Here is a 20,150-nt window from a genome sequence, read left to right as displayed (position 1 = left end):
CACATGCAGACAACATCCCTATATTCTTCCTAGGCTACACAACCCTGCTTCCACTTCCTCTACATCTCTCTCTCTTTTCCCTTAGTTTAAGCTACAGATTCTTGCTCAGCCACGCTGGTTGCCCGCCTCCTCTGCTTGATTTCTTCTACTGGGGGATGGAGAGCTCTTGTGCTTGCAGAAGGGTGTCCTTAAAGAGCTGCCAGCTCTCTTCTGTTCCTATGCCCTTAAGGACAGTTTCCCAGGAGATGTCATCCAGCAGTTCCTTGAGCAGCCATATGTTTGGTCTCCTGAAGTTCAGAGTTGATCACTGCAGCCCAGGCTGCCTCCAGTCTTAACTTCTTTAATGCTCTCTTCTGCATTGGTGAACATCAGGTCCAGTAAGGCTTCACATCGAGTCAGTCCATCTAGTACCTGGACCAGGAAGTTATCCTCAACAGACTTCAGGAATCTCCTGGGTTGTCTGCTATCAGCTGTGCCACTATCCCAGCAGATATCCGGGTGATTGAAGTTCCCCACTGGGACAAGAGCCTGTGAACACAACACCTCCCACAGTAGAAGCAAGAAGGCCTGGTCAATGGGCTCCTCCTGATCAGGTGGCCCATGGTAGACCCTAATCACTAGATGTCCTTTACTGGACTGATCCCTGAATTTAACCCATGAGCTCTCAACCTGGTCGTGATTGTTAATCAGACACAGCTCTTCACAGTGTATCCACTTCCTAACATAGAAGACAACTCCCCTCCCTTTCTACCCTGCCTATCCCTTCTCAAAAGCTTATAGCCCTCAATTGCAGTATGCCAGTCATGAGATTTGTCCCACCACGTTTCTGTGATAGCAACCAGATCATAATTTTCCAAGCGCATCACAGTTTCCAACTCCTCCTGCTTATTTCCCATGCTGTGTGCTTTGGTGTAAAGGTGCTTCAGCTGGGCTTTCTGGCACACTACCTGTTGAGAGCCCCTCCCCCCCCCCAAACCTCCAGAAGGAACCTGAAGTTTTCCCCACTGCTTCCTTGAGGGAATTTCCCTGCGATCTCCTGTGATGACAACATCCCCAAGCCCTTCTCTGTCCTGTTGAACTCCACCCTCTTCCCCCATCAAATCTGGTCAACATCTGAACTGCTTGCTCCATCCTAGTGAGCAACATTTTTCTCCCCTTCCCCTTCATACCTAGTATAAAACTCACTCAGCGAGCCCTGCCAGCTCCTGGGCTAGGATCTGCTTACCTCTCGGAGGCAGGTGAGACCTGTCCTCAGCCATCAGGCCAGGTGCTGTGTAAACCGCCCCATGATCAAAGAACCCAAAGTTCTTGTGGCAGCACCAGCCTTTCAGCTGCTTATTCATAGTCTGAGTTTTCCTAGACCGCTTTGTATCCCTCACCACCCCAGAAGGGAGAGAGGAAAATATGACTTGTGCTCCCACTCCTTCAACCAACCGCCATAAACACCTGAAATCTCTTCTGATAGCTTGCAGACTTCCCTGAGGGATTTCATCACTGCCTGCCTGAACTATCAATAACAGATAATAATCTGAGGAATGAACTAGACCTGGGAGTTTTTTGGTGATGTCCCTGACCTGGGTCCCAGGGAGTCAACACACCTTCCTATAGGTCGGGTGGGGTCTACATATGGGGCCTTTCATTTCCCTGAGAAGGGAATTGCCTACCACAAACCCTTCTGAGATCTTTCCTGTCAGAGGTGGTTTCAAGGTGTGACCGCTTTGTCCTGGTCCCCCTCATAGGCAGACTATTCCTCACCTCCCCACTCACCTTCTCTTCAGTTTACAGCACCCCAAACCTATTGTTTAGGGGGACCTGGGGAAATGAGATAGGCAGGCAGGGGGTGCGCCCTTGACAGCAAGCTGGGACTCTTTCCAACCCTCCTCATGTGTCATATCTGTCCGACTGTGACAGGGCAGTCTGTTATTTTATTACCAGTTTCTGCTCTTCAGTCAACCATTGTCGTTTCTATTTTGAGTATCTTACTGTCATCAGCAAAATCCATGTCACTGCTGTCACCCGCTTTTCAGTGTTTTTTATGGACTTGTTAAACAGAATGGGTCCCTTTACAGAACTCAGTGGAATTCTGCTGGTCCTCTGCAGTTGAATTAATTTGTTTCCCCTCCTTTGAACGTTTATTGATACGGAACATTTCCCTCACAGAATGACTGCTTAGTTTCACTAAGATTTTGATGAGTGACCTTGTCAGTAATTTTTGGCAAGGCAAAGTAGGTTCTATCAGATGGGTCTCCTTTATACCCGTTGATCCCTTCAAAGAGCTCAAGAATTGGGTCTCAGGACTCAGGAGTCTTAAAGCTGATTGCATTTATTCAACTGTCCACTGATTTTATTGGTCTTTTTAATGTTTTCTTCAAATTCATCTGGTGTAGACGTCAGACTTGAATCTCACTAGGATCTTTTTCTAATAATTGATTTCATGTTTGTTAACTTTCCAGTTCTGAGACATCAAGGCAGTTTTGAGTGAGAGATTGCTCATCACTGTTAGTCATTAAGCTATTTAATTAATGAGTTATTTTAGGACTCTCAAGTGATTATCTGTACCTGGAGATTTGTCACTGTTTTTTTCATTATTTTTTTCTTTAAAATTGTTTGTGATCACTTTGATTTTCAACGGATACTCCAATGTGTCTTCCCCAGAGAAGACTGCAGCATTGAGATCTCCACAGTTTCTTTCGTAGTTGGAAGGAATCAGTGTAAGGAACTCATCTAGCTTCTCTGGAGTTAGATTTTCTTCACTGGATGCTCCTGATCATCAATTAGTTCTGCCAATTCTGGCAAATGTCCTGGTCCTGATATGCATGGAATTATTTGTTATTATTTTTGTATCTCTTGCATCAGCCAGTAGACCTGCACTAACTTTTACAATCATAATTTGCGTGCTGCTTTACTTGTTTAACAATCAATTTTTCACAGTTTACTCTATTAAATAAAGAATAGACTGAAATTGCTTTGTCATCCTCTTTATGGATATATCCACAGTTATTGGGTTCACTGTACCTGAATCTGCAGTTTTATTCACAAGAGCTTCTACCAAGTAGCAAGTCTCAAATGAGTTTTGTGAGCAAGCAAACGTCTGTTGGTGAGAATTTTTCTTGTCTCCCTCTGAGAAAAAGTTGCACTTTTAGGGCTGATGAATGTCCTTTTTTGCTCTTATGATTGCCTCAGTTGGGAAGATTGCCACAGATGGAACCTATAAATGCAGAGAATCTCTCTGCTTTGTTTCTAGCATTATTTATTAGGCGAAGACTTATCTGTATGCACTGATTGACCTTTCTGGATGGTTTTTTTGCCTGGCTTTTGAACAATTCTGTGATGAACTCCCAGGAACTTAGTAGCTGTTTCAGTCAGTCATATAATGTAATAGCTTAACACAGCCTGAGGCTCTTAACAAGAATCCAGTGATGCAGCCATTTTTATTTCAGGTTTTCAAGTTTTCCTCTTAAACGCTCAGAGTATTACTGGCACTCTGCTCAGTGGCATTGATGTCTTACAAGATACTGGAGACTTTTTTTTTCTTAATTATTTCTGTGTTTTAGGAGTGGGAAGTGTTTTTGAGTGAATAGCTTTGTCTCTGAAGAAACAGCCATCAGTGCTATGTTTATTGAGGTTCTGTGACTTGCTTTTCTGCTATGTGGTATCCCTCGTTTGGGATGAGGACTGCTGTTTGTATGACTGCATGATGCATCAGCTCATAGAACTGACACAGCTTCCAATAGTCTTAAGAATGGAGGAAAAAAACAAAGCCACACCAAAAGAACCTCAGTCCTTTGCTGGGTTGTGATCTGCATCAATACCCAGTCTAATTTGTTGAATAGCCACACAAATAGTTTCTCAGTCACAGTGAGCAAACAACATGGGGCAAGAACCAAACTGCAAATGGCAAGTAGAGTGGGTGCTGAGATGTTTTGCAAGGTAATCCTATGAAATGCTTTTCTAGGTAACGTGGTTCTTTTCTGCTGTGTTTACAAATATGTATTTTCAGTAGTATTCCTTTTGCCCAGCAATATCTCCCCTGTACAACAATATCCTGGATAATTAAAAAAAAAAACCATGAAAGGGGCACAGTAATTGACCACTGGAAAAAAATAAGTTAAAAAAATAAACAATTTGCAGATTTCTTGCATATTTGTAACCAATCATTCATTCTTTCCTGAATATATTTTTTCCAAGGAAGAAGTATCCATTTTAGAATAAATATTATGGCAACCTGCTGATAAAACTGAATGACCACATAAGGTCTTTTTTTAAAGTATAACTTTTATGATGGCATGCTGAGTTGATGGTTTATTTCTATCTTCCTAGTACCCTGTGATTTATAGTTTGTTTGTTTTGATCTGAAAGCAGAAAGAGGTAAGTAAAATGCAGAAAATGTCATATGCGCTCTGAATGGTGAGGAATCTAGAACTGTAGTCAAGCAGATTCAGTCTGGATGTTAGGAAATACTTCTCTGAAAGAGTGGTCAGACACTGGAGTGTGCTGCCCAGGGAGGTGGTGGAGTCACCAACCCTGGAGGTGTTCAAGGAACATTTAGACATTGTGTTGAGGGACATGGTTTAGTGAGAACTATTGGTGATAGGTGGACAGTTGGACTGGATGATCTTGTGGGTCTTTTCCAGTCTTGGTGATTCTGTGATTCTCTGATACTGTATGGAAACCAGATGTTTTGGTGTACCAGAGGATACAGCAGTGTAAATGTAATTACTGGATACGTGAACATTAGACTAACAGATGATAAGGAGATTATACTGCTTAGATGACACATATTCTTACTGACTATAAAAATGATGAATTTTTTTGCTTAATGATTTGGAAATCTAATGTCAAAGATCAGACCATTAGCAAGTTGCCTATTGATAGAATTAGAAAGGAAGACATTTTTTGTTCATAGATTGTCCTTCAACTTAGAAAGATGATAGCAAGAAATTGTAGTTGAAGCTGTAGAAAATCAAACTAGTAATAAGAAGAAAGATTTCAAATAGAGATGTCAGTAATCATTAGAGCATTATTATGGGGAATATAGTTTTCAGTTTCTATCAGTTAGTGATTTCTGAAATGTTTTTTCATCAAAACATTTTCATCAAATGATGTTCTAGAGTACTTGCTTTGTTAGCTTTCCTAGATCTCTGGGTGTTGACACGAGCTGTTCATTGCTAGAAGTCATTAAGTGCAAATGAATTCTTTTCAGAAAAGGTGACTGTAACAGGTTTTAGGGTGTAAAAACTATTGGATATGGTCCTGTGGCATGAGGTAGAGTGAAACATGCATTTCTGGGCAACCTGCTCTAGGTGCTTCTGCTTGAGCAAGGGGTTGGACCGGATGGCCTCCTTCCACCTTCAATCAGTCCATGCTTCTGTGAAGTGTAGCTATATTCTTCTAAATTCCTCTCTTTCTCCTCAAAGTTGTTTTTATTTGTGCAGGAGGGAAGTTCCCTCTTTACTGCCTAGGTGTTCTCCCTGCTGTCACTGTGGTAAAGCTTTTCCTCTCTGCGCCTTGCTTCAGGTTCCTCAGTCAGAATCTTCTTTCTTTGCTTTTGATACTTCCAATGTATTCTCTCCCCCTCCTTTTTTATTTTTCTTTTTTAAATCAGGTTTCATTTTGGGTAGTTTAACCAGGTGTTTTCACAGCCAGAATGTCACTGCAAGATGAATCCTTACCATGTTAGCTTCAGGAAGGCATAAGTCCTGTTAGTTTGTCGTTAGACTATCAGGCCCTGTAAAGAAAGTCTCAGTTCTTCTTTCCAAGGATCTGTAATAAACCAGAAAGATATATTTGTTAATTAGATTTGAGTGAGCAGTAGATGTGGTTTATACGGTACCTGAAGGGGGCCTACAGGAAAGCTGGAGGGACATTTTACTAAGGGCACGTAGCAAAAGGACAAGGGGTAACAGTTATAAACTGAAAGAGGGTAGATCTAGACTAGATATAAGGAAGAAATTCTTCACTGTGAGAAGACCCAGGTTACTCAGCCTTTCCTCATAAGGGAGGTAATTCATACCTTTTAGTGTCTTCGCTGCATTCTGGCAGACTCCTAGGAGATTCCTGCTTTGTAGCATGGAGCCCAGAATTGAACACAGAACTGGCCAGTGTGTACAGATTCTAGAAGGGACTTCTCTCCCTTGTTTATCTTGTTTTAATTAGAAATTACTGATCTAATTAGTTGTCCTTTCTTACTGATAAGTAAACCTGTGCTATTTGTAGGTCTGTTCATCATGATATACATTGAAAGGCAGATACATTTTAATTGCTAAGATAAACTGCTGTCAAGTTCTGTGACTCAGCAAGTACATTGAGTAACTTTGCTACTAGCACAGTGCAAGGAATAGATTTTTAGAGTTAGAGAAATAAAGAATATTTAATACCAGTAATAAAATTATATGACTTCAGTTGTCAGAAAACTGAGTTAGATGTTGATAGAATAAACGGTGCCTTTACCCCTTTAAATATGAAAATTTTTCAGATTCTCAACAGATTGTAAGAAAAGAAAAACATCACTTGTCCTTCTGGAGTTTTTCTTGACATGTTTCTTCAGAGTTGCTTTTCCAAGTGAAGCTGTGTGATTTAACGTATATCTTTCCTGTCAAGTTTGGGTGCACCCTATAAGCAGTGCATCTCACGTGAATGCCTCTATATAAAAAGATGAAATATACTATATGACTATAATTTCCATCTGTAATTTGCCTTTTGTGCCATACATACTAATACCTATATATTAAATAAAGGAATGTAATAAATAAATAATTTCTGTAAGATGAGCCAGTGAGAATGAAAACCAGTGTCGATCAACAGGGAGCTTTTTCTGAGGCTCTGGAAGAAAAAGAGAGTCTGCTTCCTGTGGAAGAAGGGATGGGCAACTCAGGGAGAGTACAAAGATGTTGATAGGATATACAGAGAGAAGATCAGAAAGGTGAAAGCCCAGCTTGAGCTATACCTGCCAATGAGGTAAAAGAGAACAACAACAAAAAAATTTCTTTACTAATATATTTATCAGTAAGAGGAGCGCTAAGAAGAATCTCCATCCTTTCTAGATGCAGTGGGGAATGTGACCACTGAGGATAAGGAAAAGGCTGAGATTTTCAATGCCTTCTTTACATCTGTCATTAAAAGCCAGACCATTTATTTTCAGGGTCCTCTACTCCCTGACCTGGAAGTCTGGGAGGGGGAGCAGAATAAAGCCCCCATGATTCAGGTGGAAACAGTTAGAGACCTGCTACACCACCTGGATTGTCAGAAGTCTGTGGAGCCAGATGGGATGCACCTGAGGGAGCTAGCAGAGGTGTTTGCCAAACTGCTTTCCACCATCTGTCAGTGTTCCTGTTCAACTGGAGAGGTCCCAGAGGGTTGGAGACTTGCCAGTGTGACTCCCACCTACAAGAAGGGTCATAAGGAGAATCCCTGGAACGTTAGGCCTGTCACTCTGACCTCAGTGCCAGCAAGGTTATACAACAGATCATCCTGAGTGAAATCACACAGCATGTGTGGGACAAGCGGGAGATCAGGCCTAGCTAGCATGGGTTCATGAAGGGCAGGTACTGCTTGACCAACCTCATCTCCTTCTATGATCTAGTGACTTGTCTGGTGGATGAGGGAAAGGTTTGTGAATGGTGTTAAATTCAGCTGGTGAGTGGTCATGTATCGAATTCTGTAGGGGTCTGTATTGGGGCCTGTCCTGTTTAATAGCTTTGCTGATGACCTGGATGAGGATGTTGAGTACATTCTCAGTAAATTTGTGAGTAACACCAAGTTGAGAGGAAGTGCTGATCTATCTGAGAGCAGGAAGGCCCTTCCAAGGCACCTGGTCAGGCTGGATTGTTGGGCTGAGGTCAGTGGGAAGTTAAGAAAGACCAAGTGCTGGGTCCTGCGTTTTGTCTACAACAATCCCAGGCAATGCTACAGGCTTGGGGCAGAGTGGCTGGAAGACTGTGTGAAGGAACTGGACCTGGAAGTGTTGGCTGACACTTGGGTGAACATGAGCCAGGAGTGTGCCCAGGAGGCCAAAAAGACCAGTGGTATACTGGCTTGTATCAGACATAGTGTTGCTAGCAGGAGCAGGGAAGTGACCATCCGCCCTTACTTGGCTCTGGTGAGGCCATACCTCAGATATTGTGTTCAGTTTTGGGCCCCTCACAAGAAGAAAGACATTGAGGCCCTGAAGTGTGTCCAGGGGAGAGCAACAAAACTAGTGAAGAGTCTGGAGCACAAGTCTTACGAGGAGCAGCTGAAGGAACTGGGATTGTTCAGTCTGGACAAGAAGAGGCCCAGGGGAGATCTTCTCACTCTCCCTGAAAGGAGGTTGTGGTGAGGTAGAGGTCATTCTCCTCTGTGTAACCAGCAGTAGGACGAGAGGGAATGGCATCAGGTTGTTCCAGGGAAGGTTCAGGTTGGATATTAGGAAAAATTTATTATCTGGAAGGGTGCCAAGGTGCTGCAGTGAGCTGCCCAGGGAGGTGGTGGATTCACTGTCCCTGGAAGTGTTCAAGAAATGTTTAGATGTTATACTGAAGAATGTGGTTTAGTTGGGAAATATTGGTGGCAGGTGGATGGTTGGACTAGGTGATCTTGGAGGTCTTTTCCAACCTTGGTGATTCTATGATTCTATTAAATGACTAGTATGTAATCTTTCAGCAAAGGTCCAAGAGAGACTGAAGTTCCAGATGTACTTATTACTCCAAGCATTTGGAGATGCATAGTAAGTTTATTTATTATAGTGATTTTTTTTCACCATGTTCAGGAAGTGCCCTGGGCCTTCTACAGGCTTAGTCTTGCAAGCAGTTTCAAAATGCCATTTATTTTTACATGCATTTCTTTACAAAGCAAATGTAAGCTGGTTGTTAACAGCTCTTACCCTAAGAGCCTTTTAAACACAGAGCAAAAAGTTATATGAACTTCAAAGCCATATGTTTCATGGGATAAATTGTACATGCTTTTCTCTTTGACTATTCTAGTTTAATTGTCACTGGAAGATAAGGAAACTTCAGTAATATGCTATTAAAACCAGATGTGCTTGGTTAGAAAGAAGTTATATTCTAGAAGTTTATTTTGCTAGCCTGTAGGTGGAAAGAACAGTTGAGATCACGCTTCTCAAAATATCAGTGGATTGCTGTACTATACCTGTTTGTCTGTTTGCTGATTGGGCAGGGCTGTTGCTGGGCTGATACTGTTTTGACCAAAATTAGAAAGTCAATATAAACGAGTCAAACGAGACTGCCTGCTTTTTTTTTTTCAGTTCTCTCTTCTGATTCATCAGTTGTTTGTTTCAAATTCTTACAGCCTCTGTGAAATGGGGGTTGTGCCAGCAAAGGTGAAAGCTCTTAGTGGTTAGTCAGTAAGAATGTGCAGAAAAAATTTGTCTCAAGGACACTTAGAAGCTAGCAAAAATACGATGTCTAGTTTAGAGACAAAAGAAGGAAGTGGAAATGGGTCCTACAGAGTGGTCACATTATACAGAGAGAGGAATAGAGCCTGTTTCTCCATTAGGAGACTGCTAGCCTCATGAATTCAGAGATAGCGTTTGTCTTTGCCTTAAGTTAAGGTTCTAGTCAGCTTCTGTGACAGAGGCTTGGGGCATGAAATTTGCTGATGAGGGCATATGTGAAAAAAGGATCTTCTTTCCTTCAGTTGGAGTATGTCTGGTTAACTTACGTTATTAAAACCATCAAGTGATAGAATGTCTGTGATTATAGCTATTGCATCTGAAGAAAATCATCAAAATACTGGGTTAGTGCAATCACAACAGCCTAACAGGTAGAAGATACTGACTGTGCCATACCTGAAGAAATGCTCTTCTTTACCTGTGCTGTTAAGATACAGCTATCTTTGAAAATAAGTAGGTTTTGACTAATATGTTTTAGTTAGTTTGTATTTGGATTAGTTAAGATTTTCAGATTCTTTTTTTCTTCTCCCATTCAGGTGGGTCAGAAAAAGATGGGGGAGTGATGAATGCCACTGAATTAAGATTCACTCATCTTGCAAAAATATAGCTGTAGCTCTGTCTGTCTTAAATGAAGCAAAACGAGATGCAATTCAGTATCCCATTCAAGGGCAAGGATAGGAAGTACTTTAAGAGAGCAATTTGGTTAAATCATGAGATCTTGAGATACTATCTAAAAACAGAAAGTAGGTCTCGTTTAGCAATGATAAAAAATAAGAGGGTGGCTAGAGCATTTAAAATAAAAATCAGAAAAAAACAGCACAAAATGAGATGCAACTTAGAAGGGGACATAAAAAGAAACATGAGAACTTTCTATAGAATATTAATTGCGAGAAGACAATAAGGAAGTAATTGCTTCAGCATTCAGAAGATAAGATGAGAATTACTGGCAGATGACACTGAATAGGGAAGTGTGGAATGCTTATTTTTTTTCTGTTTTTCTAAAAGGTCTAAGTATGATTAAATGATTAATCTGTATTCCAGCCTGAGTTCTTTTATCAATGAATTATGAACTAGAGTGTGTTTAAGTGTCTTCAGACTGGCTAGGCCTCAAGAAATTTACCTTCTGGTGCTTACTAGAAAGCAGAAAGGGGTAATATATCTGGAATGTATCTGGAATCAGAGAAGTTACGTAGGATGACAAGGACACCTCTCTGAAAAAAAAGAAGGGGAACTGGGAAACAACAGACTGATCGTATTTCTGGTAAAAATCTGAAATGAGTAATTCAGCAATCCCCAAATGATTGAAATTAACAAGGAAATGACATGGATTTTACAGTAGCAGAGTAAGGTCAAGTAGTTTAACCTCTGCAATGGGTAGCAGGCCTAGGGAAGAAGGGAAGTTAGTGGTCTTTGTCCATACAACTGACATTAGCTTGCTTGGAAGATTACTGAGATCTAACTCATTGGATTATTCTGATGTAAAAAATGATATTTTAAAATTACTATGGACTTGATAAAAATAGATTACTAAGGGTATTTCATTACTGATTACCAACCCCAGTGCTGCAGCAGATCTGTTGGATGATGTTTTAATTTCTTCTGTTATTTCTATTTGCTATATTTGTCGTTCTTTCATTTTTTTTTTTGGGGACCTTCTATTAGATGAATTCTGAAACAAATTATTACCTTCTGTTTAAGCAACTGATAGCTTCTGATTTTGTTTAAGTAATTTGGTTTGATTATTTTATTGCAGGACTTGGTTCTCCGTATCATCTTTATTCTTGGTAATTTAACAGCAAAGAATAATCAGGCCCGTGAGCAATTTTTTAAAGAAAAAGGAAGTGTTAACACCTTGATATCATTATTCCATACTTACCATGAACTTGATTTAAATGAAGAGAAAAGATGCCATGAAAGAAGAAGGGAAGAAGAAAGTAATCCAAAGCATCCTTCTGAAGCAGAAGATGTTCTGATAAAACTGATGCGAGTGCTGGCCAATCTATCCATTCATCCCAGTGTAGGAGCAGCTCTGGCAGCTGCCCATCGTGTCGTAGAATTACTTCTTACAGTACTAGGTAATAAAATCTATGTCGTATGTGTTATCTTTGTTCAATCTGCGGGAAGAGTTTGGGATTTTTCTACTTAAGCTTTTTATCTAGATTGAGCCATACCTAAATGGATTCTGTGGCTAAAATAAGTCAGTCTGATGGTGTTCATAAACTGTATTGTATAAAATGCTGTTTGAGACAGTGAAAAGCACTGACTTTTCAGTATCTGTGCAAAGAAGTTGTAGAAGTGTTTCTTTCAGTGGTAAGTTTTGCAGACTTGATCACCAAAGATAAGTAAACTAGAATTTTAAGTACATCTGTCTGTGAGAGTCCACTTATAAGGAGATCCATTGTTTTATTTATTTTTAACATTCACCATTTTTGTCAGCATTCTTGGATTGGAGGTACCACTTACCAGTCCCTTTGTGAATCTAAATACAGGCTAGAACTGGGCAGATTGTTCTCCCACTAACGTAATTCAGCAGTGAGGAGATACATTTCAAATAACTCAGTATAATTTGGTATGTGATGAGAACATTAAGGCTACATAAACACAATCGACCTGGTTATATTGCTAATTTACCAGTCTTACCTACCACTACGTGGGATTTAGAGACAGGCAGACTCAGAAATTCACCCACTCTGTCTTAAGCCCTGTGGGAGCTATCAAGGTTGGAGCTGTCCTACTGTCTCTGTAAGCACCTTTGAGCCTTAAAGCTTCTCTCTCACCCCCTCCCATTTTCATGAGCACTGTGTCAGTTTACAACAAAGTTTTATTTCCTTCACCCTTAGTTTCTGAGGACAGAAACCTCAGAAAAATTCAGATGTGCTAGCATCAGAGGAAATTGCACCTTGGTGATGTTGTCTGGAGCTCCATAAGAGAGAGAATGTCCCAGATGTTGTTAGACTACTTTTTTTTATTTTTTATTTTATGTATTATAGTAGCTTAGTAGTAGTCTTTGTTCTCTTTGTCAGCAGGCTGGTAACTATAATGCAGGCCTGTTTCTGCATGCAAATCCTCCTCAGCCCCATCTTAAAAGTAAATAGGATCTTCAGTATGTTTTAAGTAGATTTTACATAATGTTATGTTAGTCACAATCATTTCTATAGATAAGTTCATAAGTTCATAAGTTCATAAGGTTGGAAAGGACCTATAAGATCATCTAGTCCAACCATCCTCCTATCACTATCTCAACCCAACTACTAAATTAAATCCTTTAGCACCTCATCTAAACGCTTCTTGAAGTCAGAAATGATGAAGTCAGAAAGCATGGCTTTGTATTGCCTCTTCTACTTCATTTGTTCCTGTTAGCCTCTACAATTTTTGTGAAAAATAAATGTGATCTTTCATGGTGGCCATGTTAACTACAATTCAGTTCACCTTTGAGCTATAATATGCTTCTCAGTTACATGTCGGTATGTGCATGTTTATATATATATGTATGTATTCTTAAATATTTCAGAATATAAGTCAATTGAAGTCTGTGAGGAGTTGGTGATCAACGCTGCAACAACAATCAACAATTTATCCTTCTACAAAGTGAAGAGTTCTGCTGTTCAAGACAAGAAGCTTCGCATTGCTGAAAGTAAGGACTTCTAGAACAGTACGTTTTGAATGTGGATGTATATTTTGACACCACAGAAAATAAGGACAGTGGTAGGGTGCTGTGGCATTATATTGCAGGAATATAAAGATCATAGGGGTAAATTACTGCCATAGTGATTTCTGATTCTTTTGTAATGTAATCATACGACTTGTGTGAAAATATGTAGGTTGCTGACAGAACTCCTTCCTTTCCTCCCCAGATGAATATGCAGTGTTGTTTTCTGTTCTGCAGCTTTTGCTAGACTCATTCAAAATCTGTATGCCTGAACCAAAATAATCACTTTACTTTTCACTTCTAATCAAAGTACAGTAAGAAAGTCCACTTCTTGCTACCTTCTAGAACTGCAAATTTTTTTAATCTTAAACTGTTTTGTTTCTGGATTATAAGGCTGTTGCTGGTATAGGGCTTGTGTGATTCACTCCTCTCAGACAGTATGGACAACAGTCATATTTTAGTGATGTGAAGGAACTGCATCTGAGTTCTGGGATTCGTTGTATTAAGCATATACAAAAGGCTATTGTTATACAACAAGTTTTGCATATCTTACTCTCTAAATAGACAAGATATAGAGGAAAGACAGAAGCTGAAGGTTGCACAGTGGGCAGAATGAGGAGTAGGAAGAAGTATTATGTCTCTCCACTTAGTGCTCTGACTACTAGCTATAGTTTCCTCTCTAGGTTAGCAGTTCTGATACTCTGTCGTGAGTGATTTTATCTTCCATAAACTGGCTGTCTCTTAATGCTCGTCAAAGAAACGTGGAAACAAATGACATCTTTCAGTCCTATTTGTTTTCCCTCTCCTGTTTTTCTTGTTAGGATGGGGAAGCAGTCCCATCGCCTTTCCTCTGTCTGAAATGAGGAGAGATGAAACCTTTTAATGCAAGACCAGCATGCTTCCTTCAGGAGACATCTTGAGAATATTTGCTGTTTGATAGAAATGTGTGGATCCTAAAGAGACACACACACAAAATAAAATCGTTTCTGTTGTCTCTAAGACAAGTTCAAGACATGTTCAGTCTTGCAGCATTCCAAGAAGGAAGTAAATGAGAATGAAGCCAACCTCTTCCTCATTTTGTGTTTCTCACTTTTCTGTGGTAGAAGGGTTAATGGTTCACTGATTTGAGTCCTTATATGTGGGCACTGATTTTGTTGATTCAATTCTTCCTCGCAGAAGACTGATAAATGTGCTTTCTGTACTATCATTACTTTGCCATGTACCAAAAATCTAAATGATGGTAACTTTTCCTAGGCAATGCTGAAGGTCTCATTCTATCTGCTGGAGATTGATGCTAATTGTAAGTGAATCTGCTAAGCAGGAAAGCTGCAAGCAAATAAATGTTTCAGACCAGGGGCGATATTAAGTAGCTGTTCAGAGTAAATGTATTTGCTTGTTGGAGCAGCACTGACTGAAAATAGAGCTAATGTCAGAAAATAATTTTTGTTTAAAGAGACATCCCACATAAGGCCATCTGTTCAGGATCTGTATCAGTTTTCTTAAATATTACAACATTTTTTTTGTTCTGTCTTCCTGGATTGTCACATGAGCCCACTCAAAACTCTACAGCAAAATCGGTTCCCATTATTACAACTGTTCTTAGGCTATCTTCATAACTCCTCATCTGTTCCTTTGCATTTAGCCCCGTATTGGCGCTCTTTGTCTCATCTTCAAAGCCTTACACAATTTAGCTCTTGTTCTACCATCTGCTCATCCCCTTCACTGCAAACAACCTGTTAGATAAATGTTCCCCTTTATTACGTGTATTGCTGTCGCTGGTTGCATTCTGATATTTACTGATAAAAAGCCAAGTGCATTTCTGATGTACAAGTAATTGTTTTTATTTCACTTCTCTGCAAACCTGCAGTGCTTTTAAAGCTGTTAATGAGCAACAATATGGATGGAATTGTGGAGGCTGTCAGAGTCTTTGGCAATCTTTCCCAGTATCATGAGATCTGTGACTTCATCATCCAGAAAAAGGGTGAGTTTTGCATTTGTAGAAGTCCTGTTTTTAAATGTCCATAGTTCTAAAAAGAAAGTTTCTTAACGAGCTGTCTCAGGTAAAGGGCAGAAGCAATCTTATCTGAAGTTTTGCATATTATGCCAATCTTAGAATCCAGCAGTAGTCGTTATAGAGTGTTTTGTTTCAGTTTCATTAAAATGGAAGCATTGGAGTAGGAAAAATGTGCCATGGCTACGTTCACAAAGATAAATACTACAAAAACCCCTCTGTTTTCCATGAAGATTGTAATTTTGAATTTCCCTTCACTCCTTCATTTCCTGAAGTCGTACAGGTTTGTAGTGATTTGCTATAAAATGAATATCTAACTTAGCTCTCATTTAGGTTCATAATCTTCTGATTCCCATGTTCAACAGCTTGTTAGTGCTTTGTAATATGCAGTTAAGATGTTTGCCTCAACGAAAGAACTTCCTCTTTGCCCCTGGGTGAAGTGGGGTACAAGTCTTCTCAAGTCCTTTTGCTTTTGGTGCCTGAAGAGCTTTGGGGAAAAAATGGCAACTCCTTGCTATCCAGAGAAGGTGTGCCATCAGTTTAATTAAAAAACAATTCACTGAACATTTTTTTCTATCTACCTGTCAGTGCTCAAAGTGTGGTGATTCGCAGCATTATACAACCCCTTCTTTCCAGGATGAGCATATATAATGGTTTATGGAGGCAAAGGCATCTGCAAAGGAAGAATTGTCACTTAGTAGCTGCTTGTTAGTGAGTTGTGTCAGTGAAAGAACTGAATTTTACACCTTGGAGAGACAGTGTAATTTTACACCTTGGAGAGACAGCATGCTGAGTTCAGGAGGAGCTGGGAGACTGCCTCTCCTCTAGACAGGACTGACTCTGGCTGAATTTGCCTTCCACTGCTTACTGAGTTTAGATTCAGCAAGTGCTGCGAGATGCTGCATGCCCAGCATCTGCTTCTTGCCTCCTCCTTTCAGGAGCCCCAGGCTGCAGCAGTCCCAGCTGGATCTGATGCAGTCTGAGGCAACCCTGCCTTGCATGGAGGTAGGAACTTCCCTCTGTGAGTGCCAGATGCTAAATCCTGGCAGTTTATGCTGACTGTGCGATTGAAATGAGTGATACTTTTAAGAAGTAACCTGTAATTCAGCTTGGTCAACCTAACTTCTTCTGACTTGATTTTCATGGTACTGATGTACATTTTTGTAGGCGTTGTGTTGAAGAAGCTGGTGTTCAGCTTGTAGTAATGACTTTTCATCTGCTTCATAAGCCAAATGTAGTAACTTCACATTAGTATGCTACAGGGTTACAACTTTGGGTTGGATAGCCTGCATTTGACTGTTTTCTGGGTGTGCATGTTTAGTAAGTAGATTGCACTGGCACTTGCATGATAATCTGTCTTCTCAGTAATACTGTTTTCTTCTTTACAACCCAGTACACAAGTTTGTGATTGCTTTACTTGATGCCAAGAATCAAGACATCTGTTTTTCTGCCTGTGGTGTCTTGCTCAATCTCACAGTAGATAAGGACAAACGATCTCTTCTGATGGAAGAAGGAGGAATTGGGAAGTAAGTTCCTGATTATATTTTACCAAAATACACGTTCCAGTAGTTTGGCCAAAAATCTTTAATCAGATTCTTTTTTATTGGAACCAATAACTTGTTGTAAGGTTGCAGACCATTAGGGATCTAACGATCGCAAAGAAAGAATCTTTTGTATTCTTCAGTATGTTTTTTTTTTTTTTTTTGCAAGAGCATTAGGATGGTTTAGCCAGCTACAACGCCAAGGATTGTAGAATAGTCTTCTGAAGATCCTCCTGATATATACAGGGGCGTACAACACAATAATCAAGGCATGGCCCTACAGTAGCCACTTGCTTAACCTACCTGAATCCTATGTGAGTTAAATGTACAATTAATAGATGCCTTTAATGTGTATCTGTGACAGAAATAGGGTCCTCCCCATGGTCTCTTGTAATTTTGCTAACTACTTAGTGCTGCAGGGAGAACAGCCTGAGGTACCCATGCTCAGTGTAACAGAGCTCCTGTGTCTCCTCTCTCTGAGAGTTCAGTGTTAAGGCACTTTTACTGTTAAGTGAAGAGATCCTGAAAAACCACTGTGGATGCAACACTTGTGACTTTGATGTTTTTGATAATAGCTTAATTGGAGCAACATGAAAGATCTTGTTCTTACACTTGTAAAGCAATTGATACAACCCACATTTATGAAACAATATGCCAAACTTTGAAATGCTTTCCTGTTCATACATCACATAATTACTTATTTTATACAGTGTAAACAGGACTTTTTGTCTGCTTATCTTTCCTTCCCGTGTTCTGGTTAACTTTCAAAATTTGAAAAAGCTGAAAAGCAGGAATAAAAATAAGTTACAGGTTGACTGAAGAATAAATGTGAGAAATTATCTATTACATTGAATATTATATAGAATGGAATTAGTAGAATTTCTGTTACATGGAATTACATAGAATACAGATCTGCCTGAAAGTTTGTGAAGCGGGAAGGAAAAGCCAACAATATGGAATGAATATAGAAAATATGCAAGTGGTTATGTAGTCAGGATGACCTCCTGAAGAACATCAGCTCTATGGATTTTTGGTAATTAGGTTATTGTACCTATATATAGTGTCCCTAATAAAACAAGGAATTGGTCTCATCAGAGTGATAAACTTCAAAAAATTAGAGCACAATCTTTTGGGTTTTTATCAGATTCCTGCCAGCCTCATTTAGAGTTGCTTTTCAGTTACTGGTGCTTTCAGCCATATTTGAAAGTGCTAGGTATCCTGTGGTTTCTTTCCTAATTACTGGATTATAAAGCTCACAGTGAAGCAGGGAAGTGAGAGAAAGAGAGGGCATCACAAGGCTGAGGAAGAGCACATCAATGAAGGGCTACTATTAGAGAGCTCGCTAGGGACAGCAGGTGAAAAACAGCATTTGTTTCTGCTGCCCCAGGACTCGTGAACTGTGCTGTTTGGAAATGAGAACTCTGGACAGGTACTGTATGTAAACTGGTGCAAGCAGAAAAGTTATAGCTTAATTTCAGTGCCTTGTGTGACCTAGCATGCATTTGTTGTCTGTGAGGAGGTGAGACTAGAAGAAAGGCCAAGAACTTAATGGTCCTTTTAATAAAACTGGCATTTCTGAGAGGAGTCCATTGGGAATGCAGGCTAAGAAAATACAGGAAGGGATGAGATCTGCAAACTTCAGCCAGACTTCACTGAATCTAAGGGGTAATTCTGAGGGCCATGGAAACATCAAATTGCTTTGGATGTCTTCTGATTAGATCTTCTGATGTAAGCTTTGACAGAAGATTTTTCTGCTTCCACATCATCTTCCCAGCTGAATTCTTGGTGCCTGGTAAGGCTGGCTTGCATTGCAGCCTTGGCTGTAGTGGGAGCTACGGATCTGGAATGATCACATATTGCCGTGAAATCAGTTGGAACTGAGCATCTTTCATTTGATTTGTGACATATATGATTGAAATTGTTCAATTGGGTTAACAAGTTATGTGATGTGGACACATTCAGGTAGGCATATGCACCTATGTACAAGGCACGTCCTTTGAGTTTGCATCCTTAGGGTATTATACTAAGTGAAAAAGAAGAGAGTAGCATCAGAAGTTTATTAATGTAGAATTTTCGTGCAACCTCTCATAGAATCTGCACACGGTTCTAGACTGCCTAGATTTTAAAGGGCTCAGGAGAAAACCACATGGAGGAAAAACACTGCTTTTGTTTGATGCTGACAGGTTAGTTGACTGCTTACGAGACTTTGGGCCAGCAGACATGCAGCTGGCTTGTTTGGTATGCAAAACCCTGTGGAACTACAGTGAAAACATCACAAGTGCGGCCTCGTGCTTTGGAGAAGATACTGACACGTTGCTGGTGCTGCTTACATCATTCTTAGGTAAGACTCACATTGTGTCGATCTCTTTTCCTTAATAAGAGAAATAGAAGGAGCAAAATCAAAGTGGTATTGTTTGGATAGGAAGTCTGTTATGAGTCTCTAAGTGGGTTGGCCAGTATAGGCTGTGAAGCAGCACAGTGGTTTATTGGCACACAGCACATTCCCTGAGATATTGCAGATTGCCAAGATGGAGTTGGCTACGCCACTCTCCTCTTTAACCTGTCTAGTTGGCTTGCCACTCATGTTTTTTCACCACCAGCTGCCTTTGGACCTGCTTGAGCCAACTATCCTGTAGGCTTTCAGCACAAAGCATATTTTTCTCTGGATATGGGCCCTTCTGACCTCAAAGATAATCACGGCTCTGTACAGAAGCAGCTCAGTGCTGCTGCACTGCACGTGCTGGGCTGTCTGGAACGTGGCTGTCCCTTCAGAGGCAGAGCTGAGTGACAAAGGTCCCTTACTACCCTGCTTTTCTCACCATGATCTCCTTAAGTGCAAGGATAACATCCTGGTGTAGGGAACCTGCTTTGGCAGGAGGGTTGAACTCAATGATCTCTTGAGGTCCCTTTACAACCCCTGTGATTTTATGATCCTGGCAGCATCTCTTTTCTCCCCACTAAGCTGGGGAGGTTGTGCTCCTTCTCCACAAATACAAATGCTGGAAGGTGCCTGCAAGTGAATGTTGAGGCCTTAACTTATTTACCTAGTCAAATCTTTGCATCTGCACATTTTTTTTGCTTCAGATTTTACAGTTTAATACTTTCATTTTTCCATCTTTACTTTCTGAGCACTGCTTTGGCTGTGTTTTTATTGTAAGTGGGTCTTTTGAAATTACCTTTTAAAAAACCTTTAAAACGTAGAGGAAATTGAAGCAGGCCTTAACTAATTTGGTCTGGTTTTATGGAGGAGTGTAGTAAAGGATTATGCTTGCTGTGGAGAAGGCATGTGAAGTCCAGATACAAAGCGAGGTCCCCATGATCTATTTTGTTTTAGACAGTCAGAAAAGTGGGTGGTTCTGTGAGGATTTTTTTTTCCAGTTAGAGCAAGATTACTGTAGTTCACTTTAATAAGCCATTGCTGTCATTGGATCCCTTGCTGGTAATATCTATGGCATATCTTAATATAGGCAACAATTCCATCCATTTACCTAAAAATACTGAGTACCTCAAGATCACAAGTGCAGAATATAACGTTCTGCAGCAGAACTGCAAACTTTACAG

At 40.2% G+C, this 20,150-nt stretch overlaps 1 protein-coding gene across 1 annotated transcript in view; it reads left to right on the top strand.

Annotated features, from left to right (window-relative positions):
- The window catches only part of ARMC2 (armadillo repeat containing 2), a 66,683-nt gene that overhangs the window by 42,970 nt on the left and 3,563 nt on the right, over positions 1 to 20,150 (top strand). Inside the window, exons 14-18 of the mRNA XM_065735236.1 lie at positions 11,142 to 11,463; positions 12,900 to 13,022; positions 14,905 to 15,018; positions 16,442 to 16,574; positions 18,773 to 18,930. Of these exons, the coding sequence (XP_065591308.1) occupies positions 11,142 to 11,463; positions 12,900 to 13,022; positions 14,905 to 15,018; positions 16,442 to 16,574; positions 18,773 to 18,930 (850 nt within the window). The remainder of the gene's footprint in view (positions 1 to 11,141; positions 11,464 to 12,899; positions 13,023 to 14,904; positions 15,019 to 16,441; positions 16,575 to 18,772; positions 18,931 to 20,150) is intronic.

This window comes from Cyrtonyx montezumae, unplaced genomic scaffold, assembly GCF_038088225.1.
Source record: "Cyrtonyx montezumae isolate F1298 unplaced genomic scaffold, pur_monq_1.0 scaffold_0, whole genome shotgun sequence".
NCBI lineage: Eukaryota > Metazoa > Chordata > Aves > Galliformes > Odontophoridae > Cyrtonyx > Cyrtonyx montezumae.
Note: the sequence above shows the minus strand (reverse complement) of the source record. Positions and strands in the feature narration are given on the sequence as shown.